The sequence below is a fragment of the Diabrotica undecimpunctata genome, chromosome 6, assembly GCF_040954645.1.
Source record: "Diabrotica undecimpunctata isolate CICGRU chromosome 6, icDiaUnde3, whole genome shotgun sequence".
Lineage (NCBI taxonomy): Eukaryota > Metazoa > Arthropoda > Insecta > Coleoptera > Chrysomelidae > Diabrotica > Diabrotica undecimpunctata.
In genome coordinates, this window is record NC_092808.1 from 24,454,687 (window position 1) to 24,481,521 (window position 26,835).

The window sequence follows — 26,835 nt, forward strand, 5'->3', positions numbered from 1 at the left end:
ATCCAGAGGCATTCACAAGAATGGACTTCAATATGATAACAAACGAACACAACATCACAGCAACATTCAAAGCAACCAACGCACTGAGATTTATCCTGTCCAAAACCAAATTTAACAATAAACAAGAAAAATAAAAAACTGCATTTATAAAATACATTGTGAATGCAACAATTTAAAGATGAACGATCATGAAACATGTATCAGACAAGAGACTTCAAGAAATACCAGATATGCAAACATCTCTGGGACAACAAACATAGACCACAATGGAAAGATGCATCAATAATCATGAAAGACATAGACATTAAAAAGAGAACAGTCAAACAAGCTGCCTTCATCCTACTTAACGAAGAAAAATGTGTAGCAAACCCATCAGCAGGCTTTGGTTGCCAATACCAAAAGGAAAACTTAACAACAAGAATCTACCAGAAATAGCGAAGTTACAGGAGGTCATAAAAATCACTTACAATCTTACACACAATACATAGGCAACACACAAGACACAAAACACAAATCTAAGTTTACAAAATTTTATGTTACACAATCACAATTACGATATAATTTACACAAAGATATAACACAAAAACATACAAAACAATCAGATTTTGATATTCCTAGAGTAAAAACACCACGCTCTGATTTTTTCAGTCATTTACATGATGGTGCCTACAAGATCGAGGCCAAGTATGGCAATTTTGAAACGACATAACCTAATAATAAATACCTTTTTTGAAAACGATTTCCGGAGTGGAAGTTGAAACGTCAAACATTAGTTAGTTAAAAATGTAATTTTTCCTTGCAACCAATAATTGTGGCTTTATATACAAAATTTTAAACTATAAACTAAAGCTATAAACATAATATTTAAACAAAATTATTTATTTAATTTGTATTTTGAGTAAGATTTCCAAAATGGAAATCGAAACATTAACAGGTTGACTGAATTTCCACAATATGTAAACTACGGAACTTTGCATTACCGGTCCCCCTCGACCAGTAGCTTGGCGCGAAAATGATGCGTTACCTACCGTCGGCGACCGGTAATGACGTAATTAGTTTTTATATCTTTACAGTTCTATAATATAAACTGTACGAGTTTTAAGATCAGTTATTAAAAGTAAACACAATTGTCATCCGTTTTTTGATCAAGTTTCCCGTTAAGAATGTTTTAAAGTGTCAAGACAGGCTATTATTTTTTACAGAGTTAGATTAAAAGATCAAATGACAGAAGAGTTCCTAATACTTTATTAGTATAAATGTTATTTGAAAACAAAAAAATGTTTAAACTAAATATGTTCTTAGATATTAAACAAAAAACAATAAAATTTCAAAAAAATAAATTATTTTTTATGAATGCTATTAAAGCACGATAAACGCATACTTGGTTGTCCAGGGCATTCATTGCAATTACTTGTTACTTTGGTCACCATATTACTTGCCTGTTTGCTTAAATGTGTTTCTCTTAATTTATGATAGCATCCCTGGCACTGCCTTCTCTTTTTCTTTCCAGATCCTGACGGTTTAACAAAAGTATGTAGAACTCTTTTGGGAGTAGTGGTGTTTTCATGTGCAACTGAAGTAACAAGTAACTCACGTGCTAATCTTCTTCTAAATTTCAATGTAGATAATTTTGTGGAACAGCTAATCTTAGTATAAACAATTCAGTCATTTACAATAGCTGTTCCAAGCCAAAATTCAAAGGCTAGTTTACGGTACCATTTTAAACTTTTTCCTAAAACGGAATGATAACAACTCATCTGATCACTAAAGTCTACTCCTTTTTTGCCTAATTGTAATCAATAATTGCCTTTGGTTTCAATACAAGTTCATGTTACCAGTTTCGCTTTTCTGTTGGTTCCTAGGTAGTGGCATGGGTTGGATCAGTACTTAACATCAGAACTGGCCGTTTTTCCATCCATTTTTTAACACATAAGGAGTTGTTCTAAGTCCCCCAAATTTCTCCCTTTTTCATTTTTTTAGGTACCGTTTTGGGAATACCTCTTCTGTTGGACCTCAGGGTTCCACAATGAGTTATTTGTTTTTTGAATAATGAATTGGCTAAAGGTAAACTCGAGTAATAATTATCAGCATACAAGGAGCGATAATATCCATTTTCATGTTCAAGGAAATCATACACTATCTGCTCACTCTGAGAAATATTTGCATTAGTAGTCGTATTTTTACCACGATAAACGATTATGTTGTTAGTATATCCATCCACTGTACATAACTTATTTATAATTTAATTCCATACGGGAGTGTTTTATTTGGTAGATATTGCTTTGTTTGCAGTCGTCCTTGATAATGTACTATACTTTCAACGACTACCAAAATCCGTCCTAGAGTTACTGCAGCTTGAAAATTTTTGTTCAATACTTTTAAAACTTCACCTAACTTATAGAGCCTATCATCTTTATTACACTGCTCATTATTATAAAAATGAATGCAACTTATCAGTAAAAGGAACCTGTCTGGTCTGTCATTCTGTTGTATTAAAGTTATGCACTCAAAATAATTATAGTTTCGGTATAATTTACTTTACAGTATTCTAAATAAAGCAATTAAAAATTGTCACTAAAATAGGTCATGTGAATACAGTGAGTCGGTAAGTAGGAAATTTTTTCCAATTTTAGTCCAATAATTGGAAAATAATGTTTTCACCTCGAATCAAACGAAAATGGACGACTTTTGATAGATTTTGTAAAAGAAAATAAAGTTCTAATTAAAAACAGACATTTTCAACGTGATGATATCCACATGGGGACATGGAAGTTGCCGAATGGGAATACAATCAACCAAATTGACCATGGCCTAATTACTCCAGTCGTCAGAGATGAAAATGCCCCTGAACGTCTAAAAATCATATGAACAAGCTGCATTTTACTGAGAATGTCAATTTTGGGACCCCAAAACAGATTCACAAAGGTTTGCCACTCTTCCCCCGGGCTTCGCCCTAAAACGGGGTATTCACCCGTTTTTAGGGGGAAAACGGAAAACATCGATTTACTAAGAGTCTGTACGTCGTAGAAAAAAATGTTTTAAGCACGAAATATACAAATATAGCTGAGATTTTAGCACTTTTTGTGTAGAATGAACCGTCTTTTTAGAAACGATGCTTGAAGCAACCGGTGATTTTGAATGTCAGTTCGCGCGCGAAATCAAATTTAAATAGCATTTGTATCAACTCGACGGTAAAAATTTTATATATAATATAACACGAAATTTAGATTTTGTGTTTTGGTAACAAATATCAGGCATTTAAAATATGCATAAACTGCTGAATTTAAACTTTTACATGGTCAAATACTCAATATTAATTAATATTAAAGTATTTTTCACAGTTTCATTTAGTAAAACTGGTTAAAAACTAAGTAGTGTGTGAACTTCGGCAGTAAAAAGGTAGTAAACTTATTGGAGAAAATCTTTATAGTGCTACCTTCAAGTCAACCGAGTAAACGTTACGTGAGTACCAAAAATCACTTCATAGTATTTATATTAATATTAATATAACCTATAACGTTCCGAAGAAATAGAAACAAATCCAGTTTTGGGTCAAAATCCACACCGGTTTTCGAACCGGTGATAGGGCCGGACTTATAATTAATCAACCATGACTTCGAATAAAACTATGAATACTACTCACACTTTATCTCACGTCTCATATTCCAGTGTTGTCAACACATTTAAAGATCCAACAAAAGAACAAGCTATAATACTTTCCAGTATTGAAGGAATTAAAGTTCATGACTATATCATAGCCGTTGGTTCACTAGTTGGTCCACGTAACGTATCCTTCGCTTCCAGAATTGCCAACAATAGTCTATATCTATCATCTAAAATGCAGTCGATTTACTACTACATTCCCACAAATATGTTAATATAAAAGAAACTCAAGTAGAAATAAGAAGACTTATCTCTCCAGCTCAAAGACTAGTCATATCAAATGCTTGTCCTACTGTTCCAAACTCGTTATGGGTATAAACTCCGTCTCAAAAATGACTTTTCTAAGAGTAGGTATGCCTGAAAGCGAATACAATCATGTCTTGAGTTTTAGAAGGCAAATATTTATTACACCTTTAGACAATATATCTATTCCTGATTCTTTCATTATCTCTTATAATAATACCAATTATCGTTTATACCTTTCTATAGAAGGATTTAACTGTACAAAATGCAAGACTATTGGTCATCAGGAAGCTGAATGCTCTAACCAAGCAAACCCCACTACTTCTAATGTATACTCAGAAACTTCTCAAAACATATTACCTACAGTAAATACATCTAATAACCAAACAGAACCACAAAGTTCTGACAAAGCTAATTCATCCACTGCTAGTGCAAACAGAACAAATTATGGAAACTGACAATAACCTGACAGGAGCCATAAGTAATAGAAGTCAAACATCTTCCTTAAAAACTCCAACATCATCAACCTCAAACAACATCAGAAATCCTACTCCAGTAGAAATAACACCAAATCTAATTAATACAAACGTCCCTAATCAACTAAAAAGGTTCATCTCATCTTCTCCAAACACTAACGAAAATACCCCACAGACCGATTCACAGATATTTACTTCTCCTGTAGTAAGCAAACCAAAAAAAAAAGTCAAAAAAGTCAAAAAAGTCAACCAGAAATTCCCGCGAAGAACTTTTACTTTCACTAGAGTCAATTAAAGACAAAATAGAAAACAGATCACCACCGTTTATCCTAAATTGTAATTAAATATGTGACTTTCTAGAGAATACAATATATGCCAAACACCCTGAAATAATTTCAAAAGATTACTCGAATGAAACTACCGAGCTAATTGAGATCCTTAATTTTGTTCACCTTTATATCCACAATTCAAAGTTAAAAAATAATATAACTAGATTAAAAAAGAAACTAAAGCCCAATAATATCTCTTCCATAGAAGAAACAGATGAACAATTATCTCAGGCAGAATTCTAACATGTCCAATTCCTTTATTTTACAGTGGAATCTTAATGGGTTTTATATCCATTTGGAACAGTTAAAACTATTAATAAATGAATTATGCCCAAAGATCTTATATCTTCAAGAAACTCATTTTAAACAAGTTAATATAAATCTTCGAAATTATCAATGTTTTCCAAAAAAACAGAGTAGCACAACAGGCCAGTGGCGGAGTAGCTATCTTCATGCTCTAACCCACTGACTGTGAAACACATCCTGCTTGATTGTCCTCAATTCAAGGAAAAAAGAAGATCCCACCGATTCACAGATGATGATCTCAAGACAGTTCTCACCAAAAAAATTTCGACAGTGTTAAGCTATTTAAAAAACATCAAGTTATTCAATTTAATGTAATATTTCATGTATTTATTATATCCACTAATAACCCTGCGCGGTTGATGTGGTTTTGTGTTTAAATAAAAAAAACTGTTTTCACGAAGACGGGATTAGGTGAAATTTGTAGCTAAGGTTGTTTCGAAAAACGTACTTGTGCAATCGAAAAGAAGCAGTTTTAAGCGTTTTAGATCGTTTGTAATGTGAACGTTTAAATTCAGCGTTTTTAGGCATATCTCAAATGCCTCATATTTGTTGCCAAAACATCAGTATGAAAGTCGAAATTTTATGTTATATTTTTTAAATATTAGGTTCTAACAATGAAAATTCCATAGTCACCGGCTAATGGATGTGATAAATTTTATTAACAGCTTTAGTAACAGCTTTATACAAGATGACTTTATTTGCGGCAAAATGAAAAAATTTACAGCCTAAGGCTTTCTTGCGAAAGCTGCACTCTTCACCACCTATAAATTGCATTTTGAGTTTGTCGTTAGGAAATCAAAAGATATTGAATTTTTACCGTCGTATTGATATAAACTTTATTTAGTATTTATTTTCCTCGCGCGTAACTGAAATTAAAGTCGCCGATCGCTTTAAGTGTGGTTTCTAAGAAAACGGTTCATTCTACACAAAAAAGCTAATAAATATTTTTGTTCATAATTATCTCAGCTACATTTGTTACTTGAAACATTTTTTTATATGGTGTACAGATTTCTTCTTCCACGATCGACTGCTAAGTAGATTTATTAGTAGATTCTTCATTCACATCAACCTCCCATCGCTTTCTCAGTCTTCCAATAGGTGTCTTGCCCTGCATTCTTATATTTAACACTTTTTGGAAGCCTGTTTTCTTCCACCCTAAATTCATGGCTTGCTCGTTGAAGACCTGTAAACGGACATACTGTTTTATATATTGGACATTTCACATAATTGTATCTGATTGTTTTTATTTATAGTCTAGTATTTGTCTCTGTATCTGCGTTATTATATGAAATTGAAGCCTCGACACTGACGCAAGCCACAGAAAAACGGATTGAAGCCTTCGAGATTTGGATCTACATGAGGATACTAAAAATATCGTATGTGGATCATGTCACCAACGTTGAGGTCTTACAGAAAACGAAGAAAAATATCGAATTCTTCAACTCGTTATGCAGGGTAAAGTATTTGGCAGAAGAGGACCGGGAAGCCGTCTCCGACATTGGTTTGGGATGATCTCTGCGGAGCTGTTTTGCAGAGCAGTCAACAAAACCGTGATAGCCTTGATGATCGCCAATATCCGGACCGGATAAGGCACTGAAGAAGAAGATTTGTCTCAGTACGTTTCTTTTAAGAAGTCTATGCGGTTTACAGAGTTTTGAGTCAATATCCAAGTTTCACATTCATAGCTCACTATCGGTCGGATTATGGTCTTGTAGATTCGTTTCTTAGTCCTTTGATGTACGTCTCGTGATTTAAATATCAGGCTATTAGAAAAGTATGCCATATTGGCTAGGGTGATTCTCCTGCTAAGCTCTGCATCGTTAATGTTGTCTTTTGTGATATTTTTTCTTAATAACTAAAGCTATCTACTTTTTCTTGTTGTCTATCTAAGTTGTCTTTGATCGGCTTTTTATTAGGATTTTTTTGTTTATCTTGTTCTTCTTTTTATGTAGACATGACTTGGTCTGTCTGTTTTTCAATGTGGCTCCAGTAAGTTGTCGTTCCATCGTTTCCGTGGTCTTCCTACCAATCGTCTTCCTATTGGTGAACCGTCCCTTGCCGTCTTTACTACTCTATTTGTTGTTATTCTTTTATTCTATACTCTTATATTTCTTAACCAGTCCTTGATGTTCTCCACCTTGCATCTACGTCGTATATCTGTACTACTAACTGTGTCCCATAGTGTCTTACCGTCAATTTTTTTAAGTGTTTTCATCTCTGCTGTTTCTAACATCCTTTTTGCCCTCTTTGTGTAAGGTCGTGTTTCTGCCGCATATGTCATTATTGGTCTGATGACTGTTTTGTAAATTCTGCCTTTCGTTTCTTTCCCGATATTTTTATTTCTTCATATTGTTTCACTCAGGCTCTGTTTGCCTTATTCACTTGATCTTTCACTTCAGTTTCGAGCTTTCCGTAGCTAGATAATGTGATGCCTAGATATATAAACTCCATCACTTGTTCTATTATCTGACCTTTCAGCTCCAATTTACATCTTAGTCAATTTGATGTCATTACTATGCATTTTGTCTTTTTTGGGGAAATTAATATGTTAAATTTTCTGGCGGTTATATTAAATTTGAGATAGTAGTATTGCGTCGTCTGATATGCCGAACAAAAAATTAATGCTATAAATCGTGAAAACGTTAAGACAAATTCATATCTCACTAACTAGAATGATACTAACAGAGAAGAAATATTAAAATTTTTGGGAATTTTGATATGGATGGGTTTGAATACAAAACCACGACTACGAGATTAATGGAGCACTAATTTTATCCATCATTGCTCAATATACAAGACGACAAACATGTCGAGGTATAGATTTGGGGCTCTTCTTGCTTGCTTCTATTTTTCAGATAATAAAGCTTGTCCTGAAGGAAGCAGATTGTTCAAAGTTGGACCATTGTTGCAGGCGTTCAATAGAAGCTTTCGATCTACTTTGGTACCAGGCAAATATGTTTGTATTGATGAATCGATGATTCCCTTTAGAGTACGTTTATCATTTTTAAAGTACATACCTGGCAAACGTAATAAATATGGCGTAAAAGTTTTCAAACTCTGCGAAAAAGGCGACTACACATAGCACGCAAAAATTTATGGCGGAAAGCAAAAAATGTCAAAGGAACAATCACTAGCATCCCTAGTGGTCAAGGAATTCATGCAACCTTTTCTACACCAGGAAGAACTTTGGTTAGGGCACAATTTTTACACTAGTGTCAGTTTGGCACGCTAACTAAATGATAACAATATTCATCTAATTGGAACACTTCGTAAAAATAGGAAATACAATCCTAAGTCGGTTTTTGAAGCAAAGCTAAATAAAGGAGATATGATGTCGCTACAGACCCACACAAGAGTTATTGTAGGAAAATGGATCGACAAAAGAGAGGTAACATTTTTGACTACAAAATCTTGTCCAGAAATGGTCGACGTTCATACAAAATCAGGAATAAAAAGAAAACCGTCTACAATAGTAGAATATAATTCTGCTAAATCTTACGCTGACGTCTTTGATCAAAAAGCTTCTTACAGTAATCCCATCAGACATTCTATAAAATTGTATCGGAAAGTGGGAATAGAGTTATTGACAAATACAGCCGTAGTAAATGCTTTAATTCTGTACAACAAAGCTTTGAACAAAAAAATGGATGTAACACAATTTCGCGAAGAATTAGTGACTGCCATTTGCAAAGACAATAATGTTACAAAACCTCAACAAAAACATCATAGGCTGGAAGAATATGACAAAAAAGGACGATGTGTTATATATTACAGCACACTGACAAAATCTTTTGGTCGCGCACATGCATCTAAGAATTCCAAACAGTGCAACACTAGGTATACTGGTACTAAATGTAGAGAAAAAAAAATTTATTTGTAACATTTGTTTTTTTAAAACACATAATGAATATTTACAATAATTTGTTTAGATGTTTACTTATGATAAAGTTTCATACTTTACTTTTTCGTGTCTGGATCCGACTACAGTTTTTCTGTCCAATATCGGGCTACGTCTTCACCCTTTGTATTTGCGAGCCATAAATCATCGAGGGTGTACTGTGATGGGCAAAGTCTGCATACTCTCAGGTGCTCCACGTTCTGTATTTCCCCACATTCACAAAGTGCGTCGCTGTCTGTCTTGATGAGATTTAATGAGGTTCTGTTTTACAGGGGCAACACCTGTGCGTATGCCATTCAGTGTCCGCCAGGTTTTCCAGTCCAGGTTCATTCCATTAGGTCGTTCTGGATGTAGGGGGAACAGTTCGGGTGGTTCGACACTGACATTTCTCATAAACCTTTTCCTTGATTTAAGTCGGCTGATTCCTGGCGGTTCGTCAAACCCGTATAATTTGTGCCTTTTATCGAAAGTTTGCCTGAACTTCTCCACATATTGTGAGGCGCATCTACGGTCATCTGGTGATGAGAATCCAGCTACCGGTATAGTAGGGGTAGGGGGTAGGCTTCATACAACCGGTAATTATTCTGCATGTTTCATTTAACGCCGTGATGACTTGTTGGGCGTGACTAGATCTACCCCAGACGGGACAAGCCTATTCCCCTGTTGAGAAACATAAGGCCTCAGCTGTTGTCTTCAAGACCTGGGGGTTTGCACCCCACTTGCTCCCTACAAGTTTCCGGAGAAGGTTGTTTCTCGTAGAAACCTTTTGTCTTGTACTTTGACAGTGGAATTTATTGGGCCTATCAGTATGTTTCAAGCGTTGTCCCTCCCAAGAAACATTCAGCTTTACATGCGCCAGTTGGTTGTTGAGATGGAATGCACATACTTGGGTTTTAGTAGGGTTTGGCATTAATTAGTTTTGTTTGTAGTAAGTTGACATCATCGATCGGACAACGAAGAAGAGGAAGACCGAGACTTAGGTACCAAGACAACCTAGAAAATGATTTGAAGTTTATCGGAATTAGAGCATGGAAAAGAGTTGCCAGAGACAGGGGCGAATGGAGGATTGTTCTGAAGAAGGCTTTGGCTCATAAAGAGCTGTAACGCCACTGATGATGATGAAGTTGACATCATGTTTAAAGCCTCTTCCATTGTCGACTCTACTTGTGTGAGTGTTTTCCCCTTTACGGCTATACCAAGGTCATCAGCGTAGACAAAACTCTCAGTATGAGGGTGCATTGGTTGGTGGTTGGTGTAGATGTTAAATAAGGACGGCGCCAGAACGCTTCCTTGAGGTAGGCCATTTTTTTGGGTTCTCCATCTGCTCTTCTTTCCATTTAGCAAAACGTAGAAACGTCTATTACACAACAGTGATCTAATGATATTTACCAGGTCGTGTCAAGCACAGTGTTATAGATCTTAGTTAGCAGGGTTCTGTGGTTTATGGTATCATAGGCAGCTGTGAGGTCTATCAAGGCTACTCCCACTATCTCTTTCTGCTCAAATCCCTCCTCTATGTATTCTGTTAGGTTCAGCACTTGGCCTGTGCATGATTTACCTGGCCTGAAGCCTGCTTGTTGTGGGATTAGTTTTGCATCTATTTTTTTTCGGATGCGGTTTAAAATGAGACGTTCATACAATTTATACAAATGGCATAGCAGGGATATCGGACGGTAACTACTCGGTAGTTCAGGGTCTTTCCCAGGTTTCAGAAGAGCTACTACTTTTAATTTGCGCCACCGTTTTGGAATCTGGTAGGTAGAGCGACAGATGTTAAATAGATCGAGCACCCATTGTCTAGCTTTTTGTCCGAGGTGTTTTATCTGCTCTGTTAGGATTTCGTCCACTCCAGGTGATTTTTCATTTTTCATACAGTCAATACCATTTTTGAGCTCTTCGATGGTAAATGGGTTTCACAAGAGAGTTGTTTCCTGGTCTTGAGTTCTTATAATATTTGGCGTTTTGCAATGATTGTTTGTTTTGCCATTCAGAAGCAGTTGGTGGGCTATCTGATTTGGCGTTATTGCACATAGCTCTTTCATCTCTGTGGGATCACCATTAAGTTCTTTGATCATATTCCAAGCCTGCTTACTACTGTGCGTCATATCCATTTTACTTCATAAATAATGTGTTTCAATTTCAATACATATAGGCTATGGGTAATGACATTATAAAATGTCGTCTAGATGAACTGCGTGTATCAAAAATAAACATTCCCTACAAAGCTCTTTTTAAATAAAAAAATGTCATTATATGAATTAACACATACATATAGAGCATTTTATTATAGAACATGAAAAAAAAGTGGCCAAGCTGTGACAACTTATGTGGATAAATAGGCCCAGGAGTTAAAGTGTTAATCTATCTTTAACTCATAAAACTTAAGAAATATTCTAGATTACACTCCTACTGCGTGGATAGTACCCATAGTTTATTGGAAGCTCACTAATAATCTGACTTATAATAATAAATAATAACCTAATTCAAGTGGGTTAACCGATTTCAAAATACAGATAATATAATGTATTATCTGCTCCATACTAGGTACGGTTAACATTGTGCTAAATTTTTGTTAAAATGTAGTTTTCTACGAAGCTGTATTGATAAATAAACAAAAAACACTTAATTTCAGAATTGTAGGTACCTATCATCATACTTTGTAATTTTAATAATGCATCTCTATTAACGACTCATCCCTTTATCTTTGGCACTTTTTATTTACTCAATTGATAATACAGATAATTTTACATTAACAGACCATTAGGTAAAATGCGTGGCTTGAAGAGTAATCACTAATAGAACATATCCAGTTAAATTTGATTGGAATTGATACAAAAAATTGTACATATTCATATTGTTTATTAGCAAGCATATGGTACATTAATTAAAAGTATGAAATCTGACATTTTCCGCTGTCATGTTGTTAATTATCAAGTTAGACTTTGTTTTATAATTATGTAACTACATGAAATACATGAAAAGATTGCAAACAAAATTTTTAGCAAGGCTAATAAACGTTTTCGCCTATTATTAGTCTTCTGAATCAAACCTGATTTTGATTGCTTATTATAATTTTCTGTATTATTTTAATACATATCAGAAATATTTCAATGCATGCAAATAAATAGTTTTTTTCCATAGCTAATGTTAAAGTGTTGCTATAACAACTGTTTTGAGTAGATAAAGTATCACTTTAACCGCAAGGGTAGATAAAGTGACACTTTAACAGCAAGAGTAGATAAAATGTTTTAACTTTTTTTTCTTCAATCAAATTTACAAATTCAAACACATTAAGGATTAAAAACAACTGAAATTTTACAATTAACATTATTAGAAATATCTATTTTTGGAGCATCACAACTTGTACTCGTTTGCTTAAACACTTGATTCGAGGTACTGGATTGATTTTCTGGTCAGCCAAGTATACACTTGGATACAGCAATCTTATTGCTGATTGACTCTGCAATGTAAGATTATGCAACAGATGACGATTTCCATCCACCTGAACGTTTAACTTTTACTAGATCAGCTCCAGAATTTGCGAACATAGTAGCTGAAGAACGACGGAAACAATGCCCCGTGTACATTTCTGAATTTGCAAGTTTCAAAAAATCTGCAATCTTCTTGGGGATATTATATATAGTGTTAATCCCCACCGGTTGAGTAGTGCACTTTTGCTGTCGGTAATTTACAAAAAACTTACTGTGAGGTACGTTTTTGGGGCGCAAGGCAATATACTTTCTCACAATTTCCAAGAAACTCAGTCCACTTTTCTTGTCAGTAATACAAAACGACCTTTCCTGCTTGGTTTTAGTATCAGATAATGAAACAATTATCACCGATTTTCTGTCGTCCACGTTAAACACTTCTAACTTGTACAATTCATCGGACCTAGTCGCTCCATGCACACCAAAAATAGCAATAACCTTCATCAACAAATAGACGTCATCAGGAGCTTCTGTCGGAAATTTAATAATGTCATCTGACTTCAGGATTTTGGACTTTTTAGCTTTGTATCCTCCACTCAGGTTTTTTAGTAAGGTGGTTAACTTGCTGAATTTAGAAATGTCACAATTTTCATTCACCAACAACGTACGCTTCAGCATTGAATAATACGACCATAATGACGATGGCATCGCTTTCTTTGACTTTTCAGAAAAATACGCCAAAAGTATTTTTTCACTCACGCCATTGATATTCTTAATTCTTTTCCACTTTTTAAAAGACTGGTATTCTTTCTCATACATCATCCTAGATTTTTGTGGCAACAATAATTTTTCTGCTTCCAACGCTGCATTTTCTACATCTGATGGCAGGTTTTCCTTTTCTTGTGTCAATTCTTTTCCGTCCATTTCGTATTTATTCACTTTGTACACAAAACGCAACAATATTCTCCGCAAAAACCAAAACGTAACATTTGTTTGACATTTGTTGACAGAGTAATTCATATCCCTAGCAACGGAGCAACACAATTGCGATTTTTGTGCTAAAAATTACAATTTTCTTTGAAATTCTATTTTTCACCTGAACTTGAAGTCTTGCTATAGAAAAAAAATATTGTAGCTCTCGAAGATAAAGTACAATGTTATCGTCTTGTACAATAATAATCTGAAATACCACAGATCTGAGGCTTGAAAACGCAGTCATAAAAGGCTGCAACCAGTATAAATATCTAGGAAGCATCATATCAGCAGATGGCAGAGTTAAGATAGATGTACAAAACCGAATAACCCAAGGGAAAAAATGCATCCGAATACTGAATTCATTACTGTGGTCTAATAAAATAAAGATGCATACCAAACTTCGCGTATACAGAGCAATTGTAGAACCAATTACCACATATGGTGCCGAATGTTGGACGATGACAAAGAATGAACGAGATAAAGTAGACGTTGTGGAAATGGATTATCTTAGAAGGTCATGTCGAGTATCGAGAATGGAAAGAATCAGGAATGAGGAAATACGAAACCGTACAGGAATTAGAGATACTCTTTCAGATAGAATACAAGGAAGGCAATTACAATGGTATGGTCACGTGATGAGAATGGAGGAGGAGCGGTGGCCAAAGAAAGCCTTAATGTATGTTCCGCCAGAAAGAAGGAAAAGGGGAAGACCACCAAATTCCTGGAGAAGAGAAATTACAAAAACAATGCAAGCTAGAGGCTTAGAAGAGGGAGATTGGAGAGATAGGAAAAGATGGAGGCTGAAATGCGGGAAGCGGCAATCGCCGTAGGACCCCCGTTATATGATGATGATGATGACAATAAATAACTATTATTGTTTCAATGATAGCCACCAAATTTGATAATACTTTTTTTATTCAACTTTAAATTAAAACCATGTATCGCTAATCTAAGTTAGGTATCTTTACTTTTATCCCTGTCGGAACCATAGCCTTAGGTCAATTCTTTCTTTGGTATATGTGTGCGGTGGCCGCTAACGTTGGGCCTTCTAAAGAGTATGAGTTTATTTTATTGGGATAAGGAGATTTCGATGACATCTGCATCTCGTACTTTTGTTACGAGAGCAATGTCTTCTGCGTAAATAAGTGTCAGTGTGTTTGTGTTTCTGGGGTTAGTAAAGTCACTATTGTATATTGTGTATAGTATTGGTGCCGAGACGGAACCTTGTGGCACTCCGTAGGAGTCAAGGGTATTGATGATTGACTTCTGATCTTTACCAGAATTTTGCGTTCAGAAATATATGAATTAACTAGATTGTCAAAGAGAATGGGCAAAGCAATATTCGTGTAAAAGAATGACATGTAAAAAAATCATTATTATCATCAAACGGTCTCTGTTTGCGTCCACAGTTGGACATAGGCCTCCTTAAGGCTTTTTCACTACCGTGCCCAATTCATCGATATTTTCTTAATGTAATTTGGGCATCGGGTGGGAGGTCTCCCTTTTCTGCATATATTACTCCTTGGCCTTTATTTCAAAATCTTCTTTGTCCATCTCCCATTCTACAATCGTACTATATGTAGCGTCCATCTCCAGTGAAGCCTTGTAATGCGTTCGAGAACATCATCTACCTTTGACTTTTTACCTATCTTCTCGTTTCCTACCTGTCTCTCAGTATTAGGCAACTGATTTAGCGTTTTATTTTCCTTTGGGTTACTTTTTAACTGTCTGGCTGTTTTTTTTAGTAAGGATAAGGGTTTTGTCCGTATATGAAGAAATTGAACGCTCTTCTTGTAATGTTGATGGGCACCACCAATTTAAAAATACATCATAATTTGCCATAGCCGCCCAGCTTAGTGATATTTGTTTTATTAGTTTTCAATTCCACTTTTTCTGGGAGCTTCTTTAAAGTCATCATATTTGGTGGTCACATGTAAATTTATAGTAGCTATTACATTTTCATATATATGTCTAATAATAGTTGGAGTAGCGATAATCTATTCTACATTACTGTTATGATGGAAGACTGGCGAATGCTATAACAATCAGCACTGGGTGTCTGGCTCATTTCATTTTTTTTAATTCTTTAGGCATTGCTGGTAAATGTGTGTGCTAGCCACGAGCGAAAACTAGTCTGTTCTCGAGGTTTATAGAAATCGAGTTTTCCTTGCATACTGTTGGTGAGTATCCGTATATATAAATTATAGATGATTTAACAAGCTAATTGGTCGGTAGTTTTCAAAGTCAGTTGGATTTCCCTGTTTGTGTAAGATGACCATCATGGCCGTATTCCATTTTTCAGGGATTTCTGGTTTATGTACACATAGGTTAAATAGTTTCTGTATTTATTTATTAGTTCTTTGCCTCAATTCTCTATTGCTTCTCTTGTTACTTGATTTTCCTTTGATGCTTTACCATTTTTTAACTTTCTAGGAGTGTTGTAGTTCGTCTATTGTTATATCCAGAATTTCTTTTTAGTCTTGCCTTTATATTTTTGTTGATACATTTTTTCTGGTGCATGTTGAAACTGTGAATAATATTCGGATTCTTTTGAGATACAGCTATAGGATTATTGTGTACTAATTTTTATTTCTTATTTCTAGATTTATACAAAATGCGGAGGTGGTACCTTCCCTTAATCTTAGGATATATAACAATAGTAAGTAATTATTTGATAAGATATAATGATGGTAATATTTAAGAATCGAGTTATTACATTTCCGGTTTTCCCCTTTCTTCTTATTCTTCATCTACATCCAAACGCTTAATTACAATTTCAATAGTAAAAAATTAATAACATGTATTATAACTATCTTTTGCTATGAATGGAAGCCTAGTGTGAGAGAAAATATTGACTATAAAGGCAACACCTTATTTTTAAATCCAGTTGAGTTGGTTAGGGTCCCGAATGAGGAGTTACCAACTCGCCAATCTAATGTTAACAATGTGTAATGATTTTTTTATATTACTCTATTTAATACTGTAAACTGTTTAAATGAACTTACACAAAAAATCAGAGAACTAAGGGAGGAACTGAAACATGCAGTATCCATGTATATAAATTATAGATGGTTTAACAGGCTAATTGGTCGGTAGTTTTCAAAGTCAGTTGGATCTCCCTGTTTGTGTAAGATGACCATCATGGCCATATTCCATTTTTCAGGGATTTATGGTTTATGTACACATAGGTTAAATAGTTTCTGGATCGTAAAAAAGGAACGTCCAGCGAAACAATTACAAGATCGACTGAAATCTGTATAGGGAAGAAATACATCAAAAAATAAACCTTAATATTTCCCTAAAAACAAAAGATGAACTTGAAATGGCAGTATACGAATTTACTACACTACTCCAAGTAGCTGCCTGAAATACTACTCCAAAATGTAAAGCTATACAGAATAAAAGAAACTGTTCCATTAATATTGGAAACCAAATTAAAAAGAAGAGGCGACTAAAAAGATATGTCAGAACACGAGGCAGTTGCAAGAAAAAAAACTATAATAGATCTGCAAGACAGCTGAAAAATACAAAAGTACAGCACAAAAACTTCTGGGTTGAAAATTATCTGCTAAATTTAACACCAACAGCAGATACGTATTATTTACTTTGAAAGGACACCAGGAAATTAAAACAAGCCAGTAAATACATCCCAGCGTTAAGAAACCCAGATGGCTTGTGGGCGAGAACGGATCAAGAAAAAGCAGAAACATTTGAAAAATATATTGAAGAAGTTTTTTAACCTCTACCCTCTGTAAGTACTGAAGAAGATGAATCTATTTACGGAAGTCTAACAACAATCCAAGAGCCAGGTATGGCCTTATTATAGAAACTATCTTAAAGGAGTTACCAGAAAAATACATAAATAGTTATGATAGCACAACTTCTCAATACCTCAATAAGGCTCAAAACTGTACCAACTGAATGAAAAATTGCTGATATAATAATGATCAATAAACCAGGTAAACCACCTTACGAACCCCAAATACGCTTATTATTAGAATGTTTATAACTAATAGATTGCTGAATATATGTTATAAAAAAACCACTTTATTCAATTGTCGCTATTTTAATAAAAAATAAATATTTTAAAGTGATTAATACGATCTTTATACTTATAGGTTAGTGGATTAGAAAAAAGAAGTATAGATTTAATAGCAGCCCATGGGTTGATATCGCAAGAAAGGTTACCTCACGACACCTCTCCATCGGGATACCATCTATTCTTACAACCATTTCCAAAAGATGGTTATTTCGAAGGAGGGGTGAAAATAAACGTGACCATTCAACATAAAACGCATGAAATTGTGTTGCATGCACATCCAGATTTAATGATACTGCACTGTAACATAACACAATTGGTTCCTTCTGATGAAGAATTAAAAAGAGCGTAAGTATATTTATTTATATATTATTTATAGATTCCTGGTCAGGTGGGATTATTTCCATTAAGAATGACTATGTAATATACACCAATTGTATAAGTATAGTTTATTAAAGCATCTAAATCAAAGATAATTTCTTCTTTTCCCCGGCGGAGATTCGTAATATTAACTATCCTTTTCTCTGGAGCTGCCACCTTAGAAAACTTAATGGAGGCGCAGCCACAGCATTCACGGTGGTATCTTAATGACGAGATTATTCGTCTTCCTTTAGATGTCTTTCCCTTTGACCTGTGTCTCTCCTCTCAATACATAACCAAAATTTTACTCCATTGAGTACAACAATCTGCCCATTGGGCATTAAGCATTTGGTATGGTAAAAAATTTTTTTTACCAAGTTATAAGTTAAAGTTGATAAAATGAACTACCTTACAATAAAGTCGTTTCAGAAACGCAATATTGGCAATATCATTTTAAAGTCGTCTACTTTAAAATGTACAATATATGTCTGAATTGTCAATATAAATGAATCAGAAAAAATTAAATTAATAGAAGAATTTTTCACCAAGTAACAAAAAACAAAATGTGTCTAATTTATTACTATTTAAATTTTGAGAACGATTTCCGAAGTGGAGATTGAAACGTCAATAAACTTATTTTAACCTTCAGTTGTGGCAAATTCCCATTAAAATAGTAATTACTTTAAAATGCCACAAGAAAATGGCTTCGGAAAAATATTGAGCATATCACAACGAAAATTGCCAAACTCAAATGGAGCTTCGCAGGTCATACTGCTAGACAAAAAGACAAACGTTGGAACGCCCCAATACATTAGAGACCTTACAAAGGTAAACGACCAAGAGAAAGATCACAGATGAGACGGATAGACGACATCAAAAGAATAGCCGGAACAAATTGGAAGTATGTTGCTCAGGATAGAGATCTAGTTCGGAGAGGCCTATGTCCAAAAATGGAAGAAAGAAGGCTAAGAAGAAGAAAGCAGAAAATTTAGCATATCGAATCGAAGGTTTACCCCAACCTTTGCTTTGACTATATTTGGAATACGACAGTTATCTAGTCCAAAGTAATATTGATATCATTCGAGAAAGTTTCTACAGTTTTTAACATGTGCTCTAGGTGGTTTCGAGTGGAAGCCATTCATTTCAAATCCTTCTCCTCCTCAGTCCTAATCCCTTTTGGGATGTGGTGACACCATCAGGCCTTTACAATTTTTTCACGATTTCTCTCCATCCTTCTCTGTCCTGGGCTAGTTGTTCGGCTTCATGTAACCCTTGGTTAAGTAGTGTTTTGTTTGATCTACCCAGCGGCTTGGAGATCTTCCCCTAGGTCTCTTTCCTTCAACTCTACCCTCGACTATCAGTTTTTCCATCGTACCTGTTCTTCTAGCAATGTGCCCAAAATACTGCAAATATATCTGTTGTATTTGTTTAAGCAAATCATCCATATACAAAACATGATAAAGATTTGGCACAAAAGTATTGATATTTTTTATGCTAAAACCTGAGTCAGTGCAGATCAGTAGCTGAGATATTTTGTTTTCATCGTCAGTCAATTAAAAAACATGAATTCGTTTTTCAATGCATCTTCTTACAAAGATTTGATTAGGTTCAATAAAAAAAAATTATTCAGAAATAATTGAGTATAGTTTGGAGTATACAATATATTATATGCTATGCGAAATTTACGTTTTTGCCAGAACTTATAATCGTTCAAAAATAAACGAGTTAGATTAGCTAAGCAAAAACAAATTATTTACTCTTTCTAACATCATTATCTTATACTTTAGATGTTACTGAAATAATTTTTACCACACACATATTTGTTACTTCTTTTCCAGAAATCTATCAGATCCTATTGAACGAGAATTTCCTCCAGTACCAGTGGTTATAGAATCAGCAGAAAAGGTTAGAAGTAAACCGTTGTACAATATTGTTTTACAAAGTCCAATTAACTCGGGAGCGTTGTTGGAAGTATACCTTCACTTTACTGGAAAAATTTTTAACGATTCAACAGAAGGACTTTTCAGGGGCAACTATGTAGATCCGATGACTAAAGAAACTAAGTGGTATGTATATAAGTATATTATTAATTATATATACACATATATATATATATATATATATATATATATATATATATATATATATATACTTAATTCTATTTTTTTTTCATTTTGAACAGGTTTGTAGCTACTCATATGAGGCCAAATATGGCAAGAAGTGTTTTTCCATGCTACGATGAACCAGCATTTAAAGTTCCATTTGTAATTTCGGTAGCCAGACACAAAAATATGACGGCTATATCCAATATGCCATTGGACTACACAACTCCACAGTAAGTATATACAGTTGACCTTGATAGACTGTAAACCATAAGTTTTTATATGACTACAAATTTTTTTTTTTACTAAAGACACAGAAGTGTACTTACATTAAAATCTGGTCAGTAAGACCAATTATCAATTTGTTTCTAACTTAAATTACTAATGAAATCTTAAAATTAGGTGTCTACTCATTAGTATCTTTCCTATTATTTCTAATAACTAGCATTAAATTTAGCATGCATACTCGCACAACACTTTACTCTGCTTTTCACTCACTCATTATACCAGTTCAAAAGGCTTTGTTCTTTTGAGCCTTCTTTCTAGGTTCGTATTGTCGAGGAGCTAGATAGCCTCGACGTTTACATGATGATGGAGTCGTTGTTCATGGCTCCCTGCAAATTTCTTGATTATCTGATTGACGTCTTCCATCTTGAGGTCGAGGTGAAGGTCGTTGTTCCTAACGTATCAAGGCGCATCTACGATGTTCCTCAGTACTTTATTCTGGAATATCTGGATTACTTTAATGTTACTAGGCTTGGCACAACCCCAGAGTTGGCAGCCATAGGTTCATACTGGTCTCAGTATTTGCTTATAGATTAGGAGTTTATTATTTATGGATAGAGAGGAATGTCTTCCCATTAACCAATAAATTTTCTTGTAGCGGATGCCTAGTTCTTCTCTTTTCTTCTTCACGTGAGCTTTCCAGCGAAGTTTCGCATCAAGAGTGATCCCCAAGTACTTTGCTGATGTTGCAATAGGCACTTGGACATCATTTATTCCAATAGGAATATTATTAATTCTCTTATTGGTAAAATTTATATGGACTGATTTATTCTCATTCAGTTTAATTTTCCATTTTTTGGTCCATTCATGGATTTTATTTATTGAATTTTGTAGTTTTTCTGTAGCTTCTTCGACGGTGTCACTTACCGCTAAGACAGCAGTGTCATCTGCGAAGGTAGTGGTGTCGTCTTCTAGTTCAGGTATATCACACGTGTATATTAGATATAGGACTGGACCCAATACACTCCCTTGTGGAACACCTGCTTCAATATCCTTGAGATCAGTGTATGCATCTTCTTGTTTAACTCTAAAATTTCTGTTCGCTAGATATGATTGTAATATATTTGAATATTGTTTAGGCATGAATGCCAGACTTTATCAAACGCCTGTGCCACATCTAGGAAGGTTGCAGAACAGACTTTTCTTTTCTCTAATGATTTTTCAATTATAGCAGTTATTCTATGCACCTGGTCAATTGTCGAATGCTTATTTCTAAATCCAAATTGATGATCTGGAATTATTTTCTTTTCTTCAATTATTGGTAGGATTTTTCGCAGGAGGAGTTTTTCAAACACCTTGGACATCACAGGTAGGAGTGATATTGGTCTATATGATGTCATCTCATTGGGGGGTTTCCCAGGCTTTGGTATCATGATCACCTCAGCTATCTTCCATAAATCTGGAACATATTGTAGTCTAAAGGCAGCATTTATTAAATTTGTTAATTTTACGATAGCTTTTCTTGGTAGATTTTTTAGCAGATATGACTACAAATAATAAATTAAAAACAACAAAATTAAAACTACTATTACAAATAATTTTTACGAACATTCGTATCGATAACTTAAAATTATTTTCTTTTCCATTCTTTTAATCTTCTTACACATCACCTTAAGGATCAGTTTTGTCTACTTTTTCTACTTTTATTCATAGTCCCCATCATCTCCAGTGATCTCCAATTTTTTTATTAAGTTCAGATGCACGATGCCTAGAAGGCTTCTATTCCTGATAAATGTCCAAATATATCCTGATAAATATCTTGTAGTTGGATATTTACTTATATCCAACTACAAGATGAACTGAATTCGTATCGAAATAGTTGTTCTACCTGGATATTGCCCTTTAATGTGGACAAATATATAGTTCTTCACATGGCTAAAAATAGTATTTGTTTTTTCATGCTACGAAGTGGCACGGCGGAGTAGTAGAAGTGACACTCGAGAACTTACTCAAAAAAATAAAAAATAATAATTTTTTTGTCGAATTGGTATACACCAATGTTTCGGGCTGTAAAGCATCAGTTACACTCTTGCGTAGAGTTTAAAACATAAATATGAGGACGATATCGTGATTCGTGAATTTAAAACTAAGTGAGAAAACACAACCAACAAATTCATTTAACAATAATTCTTATCCTGTCGGGTCACGCCACAAAAGTGATGAAATGAAAGCAACAATGAATAGATAATTCAACATGGTTTACTAAATAATTCTTTAACATGTCGCTTTGTTCAGAAATACCGTCATGTGCCAAATTTATGATATATTCCAGGATGTTGAAAGACAAATAATCGCCGGACTGCAAGACTGCAAATATATTTCACTGGCTTTGGATGAAAACTGTGACACCGCAGATAATGCGCAGTTGAGCATATTTGTATGATTCGTGAATTTCGTGACAGATAGTTTCGATGTTGTGGGGGAGCTATTAGATTTGTCCCAATTGGTTTTCAACATTTCTAATAAAATTATTTACGTTGGATATCTGTTAAATTGTGAGTAAGCCAGAACCACTTTTAGAAGAATTCCCAAGGTATTATGTAACAGAGACCTAAAATTGGCATTGCGGATCCGCTTACTTCGCTGCTACGTTGGTCTTACTTTATGGTATTGAGTCTTGGACTGTGAACAAAAATAATCTAAATCGACTTAAAGCTTTCGACATGTGGTGCTATAGACAAATTTTAAAAGTTTCTTGGGTGGAGAAGATTCGAAACTCAACAATACTAAAACGTCTCAGCAAGACTACTAGGATTATAAAAGCATTAAGAAGGGAAAGCTGGTGTACTTCGGACATGTAATGGGAGGTCTCAAATATATGTTCTTCTTCTTGTTTTTACTTATATGTAGTCATGACTCTATCCGTTTTTCAATGTGCCTCCAGTAAGTTGTCAAACCATCGTATTCGTGGTCTTCCTATTAAGGAACCGGCTCTTGTCGTCTTTACTACTCTTTTTGTTGTCATTTGAATTATACGATCGTTCCATTCTACTCTTCTATTTCTTACCCAGTCCTTGATGTCCTCCACCTTGCATCTACGCCGTATATCTGTACTTCTAACTCTGCCCCATAGTGTTTTATCATCAATTTTTTTCAGTTTTTTCATCATCCATAATCAGGTTGGACAATAGAGTACTCAGGAAATCTCCCTGTCTTATACCACTGCCAGCTCCAATCGGGTCGGTTAGTTGTTCTTCTACTTTTACTTTTATTGTGTTGTTTTAGTAGCTATTTTCGATCGTGTTGATTATTCCTAGAGGTATCTCACTTGCGTACAATAAGTAATAAACAACTATTAATAACTTTATTTGACGTGGTCAAATGCCTTCTTAAGGTCCACGAAACATAGATATGCCTGTTTGTTGTATTCTAATGATTTATCTTCAACAACAACAAATTTATGTTGTGACAAAATAGTATGCAAATGAAAATAGCGGGCAAACGTAGTCCAGGACGAAGAAAGACTTCGTGCTTAAAGAATTTGTGAGACTGATATGGTTTTATACAAGCATGCTATTTAGGGTGGCAGTAAATAAAATTGAGATAGCTATGATGGTCACCGACGTTTTGAACGGATATGGTACATGAAGAAGAAGGCCTTCAACATTACAGGACATCTTGTACCAAGTAAAAAATGATATTGAAGATAACAAAGTGAAGTGGTCGAACTAGGGGTCGTTTGTATGGATAGATCGCCTTTTACAGTCAGTCGGATTAAATAATTTAGAACGCTACTTAAAATATTTTTAAGAAAAAAAATTTTTAAATTTCATTGTATTATGCACCAGATAAGATATTCACAAAAATCATCAACAACAGATTAATAAATGCATTAGATGCTGCACAGCCCAGAGAGTACGCTGGCTTTAGAAGTGAATTCAGTACTCTGGATCATATCCACACGCTTTGAGAACTAATGAGTAAAGCCGAAAAATATAAGATACTTTTAACATTAACCTTCATCTATTTCGAGAAGGCTTTCCATTCTATCCCAAGGCAGTAATAGAAGCTCTGACCAACCAAGATATTGACCAACTATACACAGAGACTTTAGCAAATATATATAGACAAACAAAAGCTAAGGTAAACATTTATGATAACACTCCAAAATTTCCCACTACCAGAGGCATCTGACAAGAAGGCGCAAAATCACCAAAGCTCTTCAGTTGAACTCTAGAAAATATTTTAAGCATAATAAACTGGCAGAACAAAGGCCGAACTATTGATGGAGAATAGCTCAGCCATCTAAGATCTGCAGACGACATCGTTTTGATTGCTAGTAATCTTGCAGAACTACAAGAACTTATAAGCGACCTAAATGCAGCTAGCAATGAAGTTGACAAAAACAAAAACCATGTACAACGAACTAGTGGATGTCCAAGATGTAATAATAAACAACACTGTACTTAGGACAGTAGACGAGTATAACCTGCGACAAATAATACATAAATCTGGTTTCTTATTCCTACAAATCGACAGAAGAATGAAACTGGCTTGGACATCTTTTGGTAGAAATGCAGTTATATTCAAATCGAAGATGCCAATCCACCTGAAGAAAAAAGCATTCGATCAGTGTATACTACCAACCATGACATACGGCTGCGAAACTTGGACACTAAAAAAAGAGATAATATCGAAATTCAGTCACTCAAAGGTTAATGGAGCGATGCATGCTAGGTATAACAGAGAGAGATCGAAAAAGAATAGAATAGATCAGACAGAAAACCAAGGTTACTGATGTAATCCATAGAATTAAATCTTTAAAATGGCAGTGGGTGGGACATTTAGCGAGAAGAACTGACAATAGGTGGTCCACTAGAATACCACTGTGGTATCCAAGAGGCGTCAAAAGACCCAAGAAGACGTCCAATGGGACTTTGACATCAGGAAACAAGCCGGTACAACATGGCAAAGAAAAGCGTGGGCAGATATGAAGAATGAATATGTAAGGGGGCTACACCATAATCGGTAGAATATGCTGAAAATGATGATGATGATGATGACGATGATATATATATATATATATATATATATATATATATATATATATATATATATATATATATATATATATATATATATATATGTATATATATATATATATATATATATATATATATATATATATATAATGCATAATAATTGAATTATTCTTTTTTCTCTCTCTTGGCCGATAGCATACGTTATAGCGGTATTTCTTGGTGCCTGTCTATATTAGAATGTTTTTATCTATAGAAATATCACCTATTGAAATTTTATTTGTTTAAATTGATTTTTTAATAATCTACAGAAATATTACCTATTTAAATTGTATTTGTTTAAATTGATTATTTAATAATTTATTGTAGTGAGGTAATAAAAGACTGGTACTGGGATACTTTCAAAAGGACTCCCGTAATGGCCACTTTTTCCATTGGAATTGTGATCTCAGAATTCAGCAATATTACAAGCAGCCTGTCTCCAGAAAAAGGTGTGTATTTTGTTACTTAAATTCCTATATCATAAAAAAATATTATTATTTCATTCCAATATATTTAGTTTATTTAATACGAGGAACAAAATATTGTTCTGACATAAAATTATTTTAACTTTAAGAAAGATTTTGGTTTTCAAATCTAATCTATTTTATAAATATAAAAATCAACTGATATAAAAAAAGAACCAAATTATATTAGTCTAGAAAGTATAAGAAAGAAAGGGTCAGTAAATACGTAAAGAAAGCAATATAAAAACATCAGTAGCCTGACTTATGAAACAGGTTAAGTGCCCTAGAAGAACTAGATTATCAAGAAAGATCATAGAATTAATGACAATATTTTTATAAACATCAATAAAGAAACCACATGGATGGGACTATTATGGGGATTTAAAAAACAAAGAATGATATAACACATCATAGTTCTTAATCACCACTAAAATAATAATTAACTTAAAGAAGTACTTTAAGAAAGAACTTTTTACGGAATTTTTTTTTACTTAAGAAAGAAATTTTAACCCAAACATAATTTATAAAGAAAAGGGGAACTTTTAAGTACACACACTTGACGTATTTGTAGCGACACAAAATTAGTTTATTAGACAAAGGGTTAACGTGATAATACAGTTTCGTCAAATGTTTTAAAATTAAAGAAATTAAAAAGTCACAAAACTGATAATGGTACTAAATATAAACACCCAAAAGACCAATTATATGTAAAAAAAAATTGTTAAAATCCTTTATAAAAGGTATATAAATTGAAGACAAAACGTTTTTGGAATCCATATTCCATCATTAATTTATATACCTTTTATAACGGATTTTAACAAATTTTTTGTGATACATGGTATACAGACAGCTACAGGAGACTTCGTAGTTTAGTTTACTTGTGGATTTCAAATATATGTGTTCTACAAGGTCAATCAACCAGACATCTAGAAGAATAATAATTGACGATTTAGAAGTAAAAAATCTGGACACCTTAATATACCTAGGCTGGCTGTTGACTGTCATCGAATAAATTAAAAGAAAAATAGTTCTTGCCAATAAGAGATACTATAGCCTGAGTAGACAGATAACCTGAAAACTATACTGACCATCTATAAAACACTAATAAGATTACTGCTATGGAACAGAAACATGGTCACTTACACAGAATGGCCAAGAAATACTTAAACGTTTAAAGGTTTGTGGTGCAGATATTACAACTTTGAGTTATATAGAAGTTTTGGGATATTTGACGTTGGAAAATTCA

The 26,835-nt window shown here is 34.1% G+C and overlaps 2 protein-coding genes across 2 annotated transcripts in view; one reads left to right on the plus strand and one right to left on the minus strand.

Annotated features, from left to right (window-relative positions):
• LOC140443302 (aminopeptidase N) overlaps positions 1–26,835 on the plus strand; it is a 106,778-nt gene that overhangs the window by 45,516 nt on the left and 34,427 nt on the right. Inside the window, exons 2-6 of the mRNA XM_072534486.1 lie at positions 15,922–15,977; positions 17,437–17,705; positions 19,556–19,783; positions 19,900–20,052; positions 25,453–25,574. Coding sequence (XP_072390587.1) covers positions 15,933–15,977; positions 17,437–17,705; positions 19,556–19,783; positions 19,900–20,052; positions 25,453–25,574 — 817 coding nt within the window. The 5' untranslated portion in view covers positions 15,922–15,932. The remainder of the gene's footprint in view (positions 1–15,921; positions 15,978–17,436; positions 17,706–19,555; positions 19,784–19,899; positions 20,053–25,452; positions 25,575–26,835) is intronic.
• LOC140443301 (uncharacterized) overlaps positions 1–26,835 on the minus strand; it is a 151,319-nt gene that overhangs the window by 36,947 nt on the left and 87,537 nt on the right. The window lies entirely within an intron of this gene.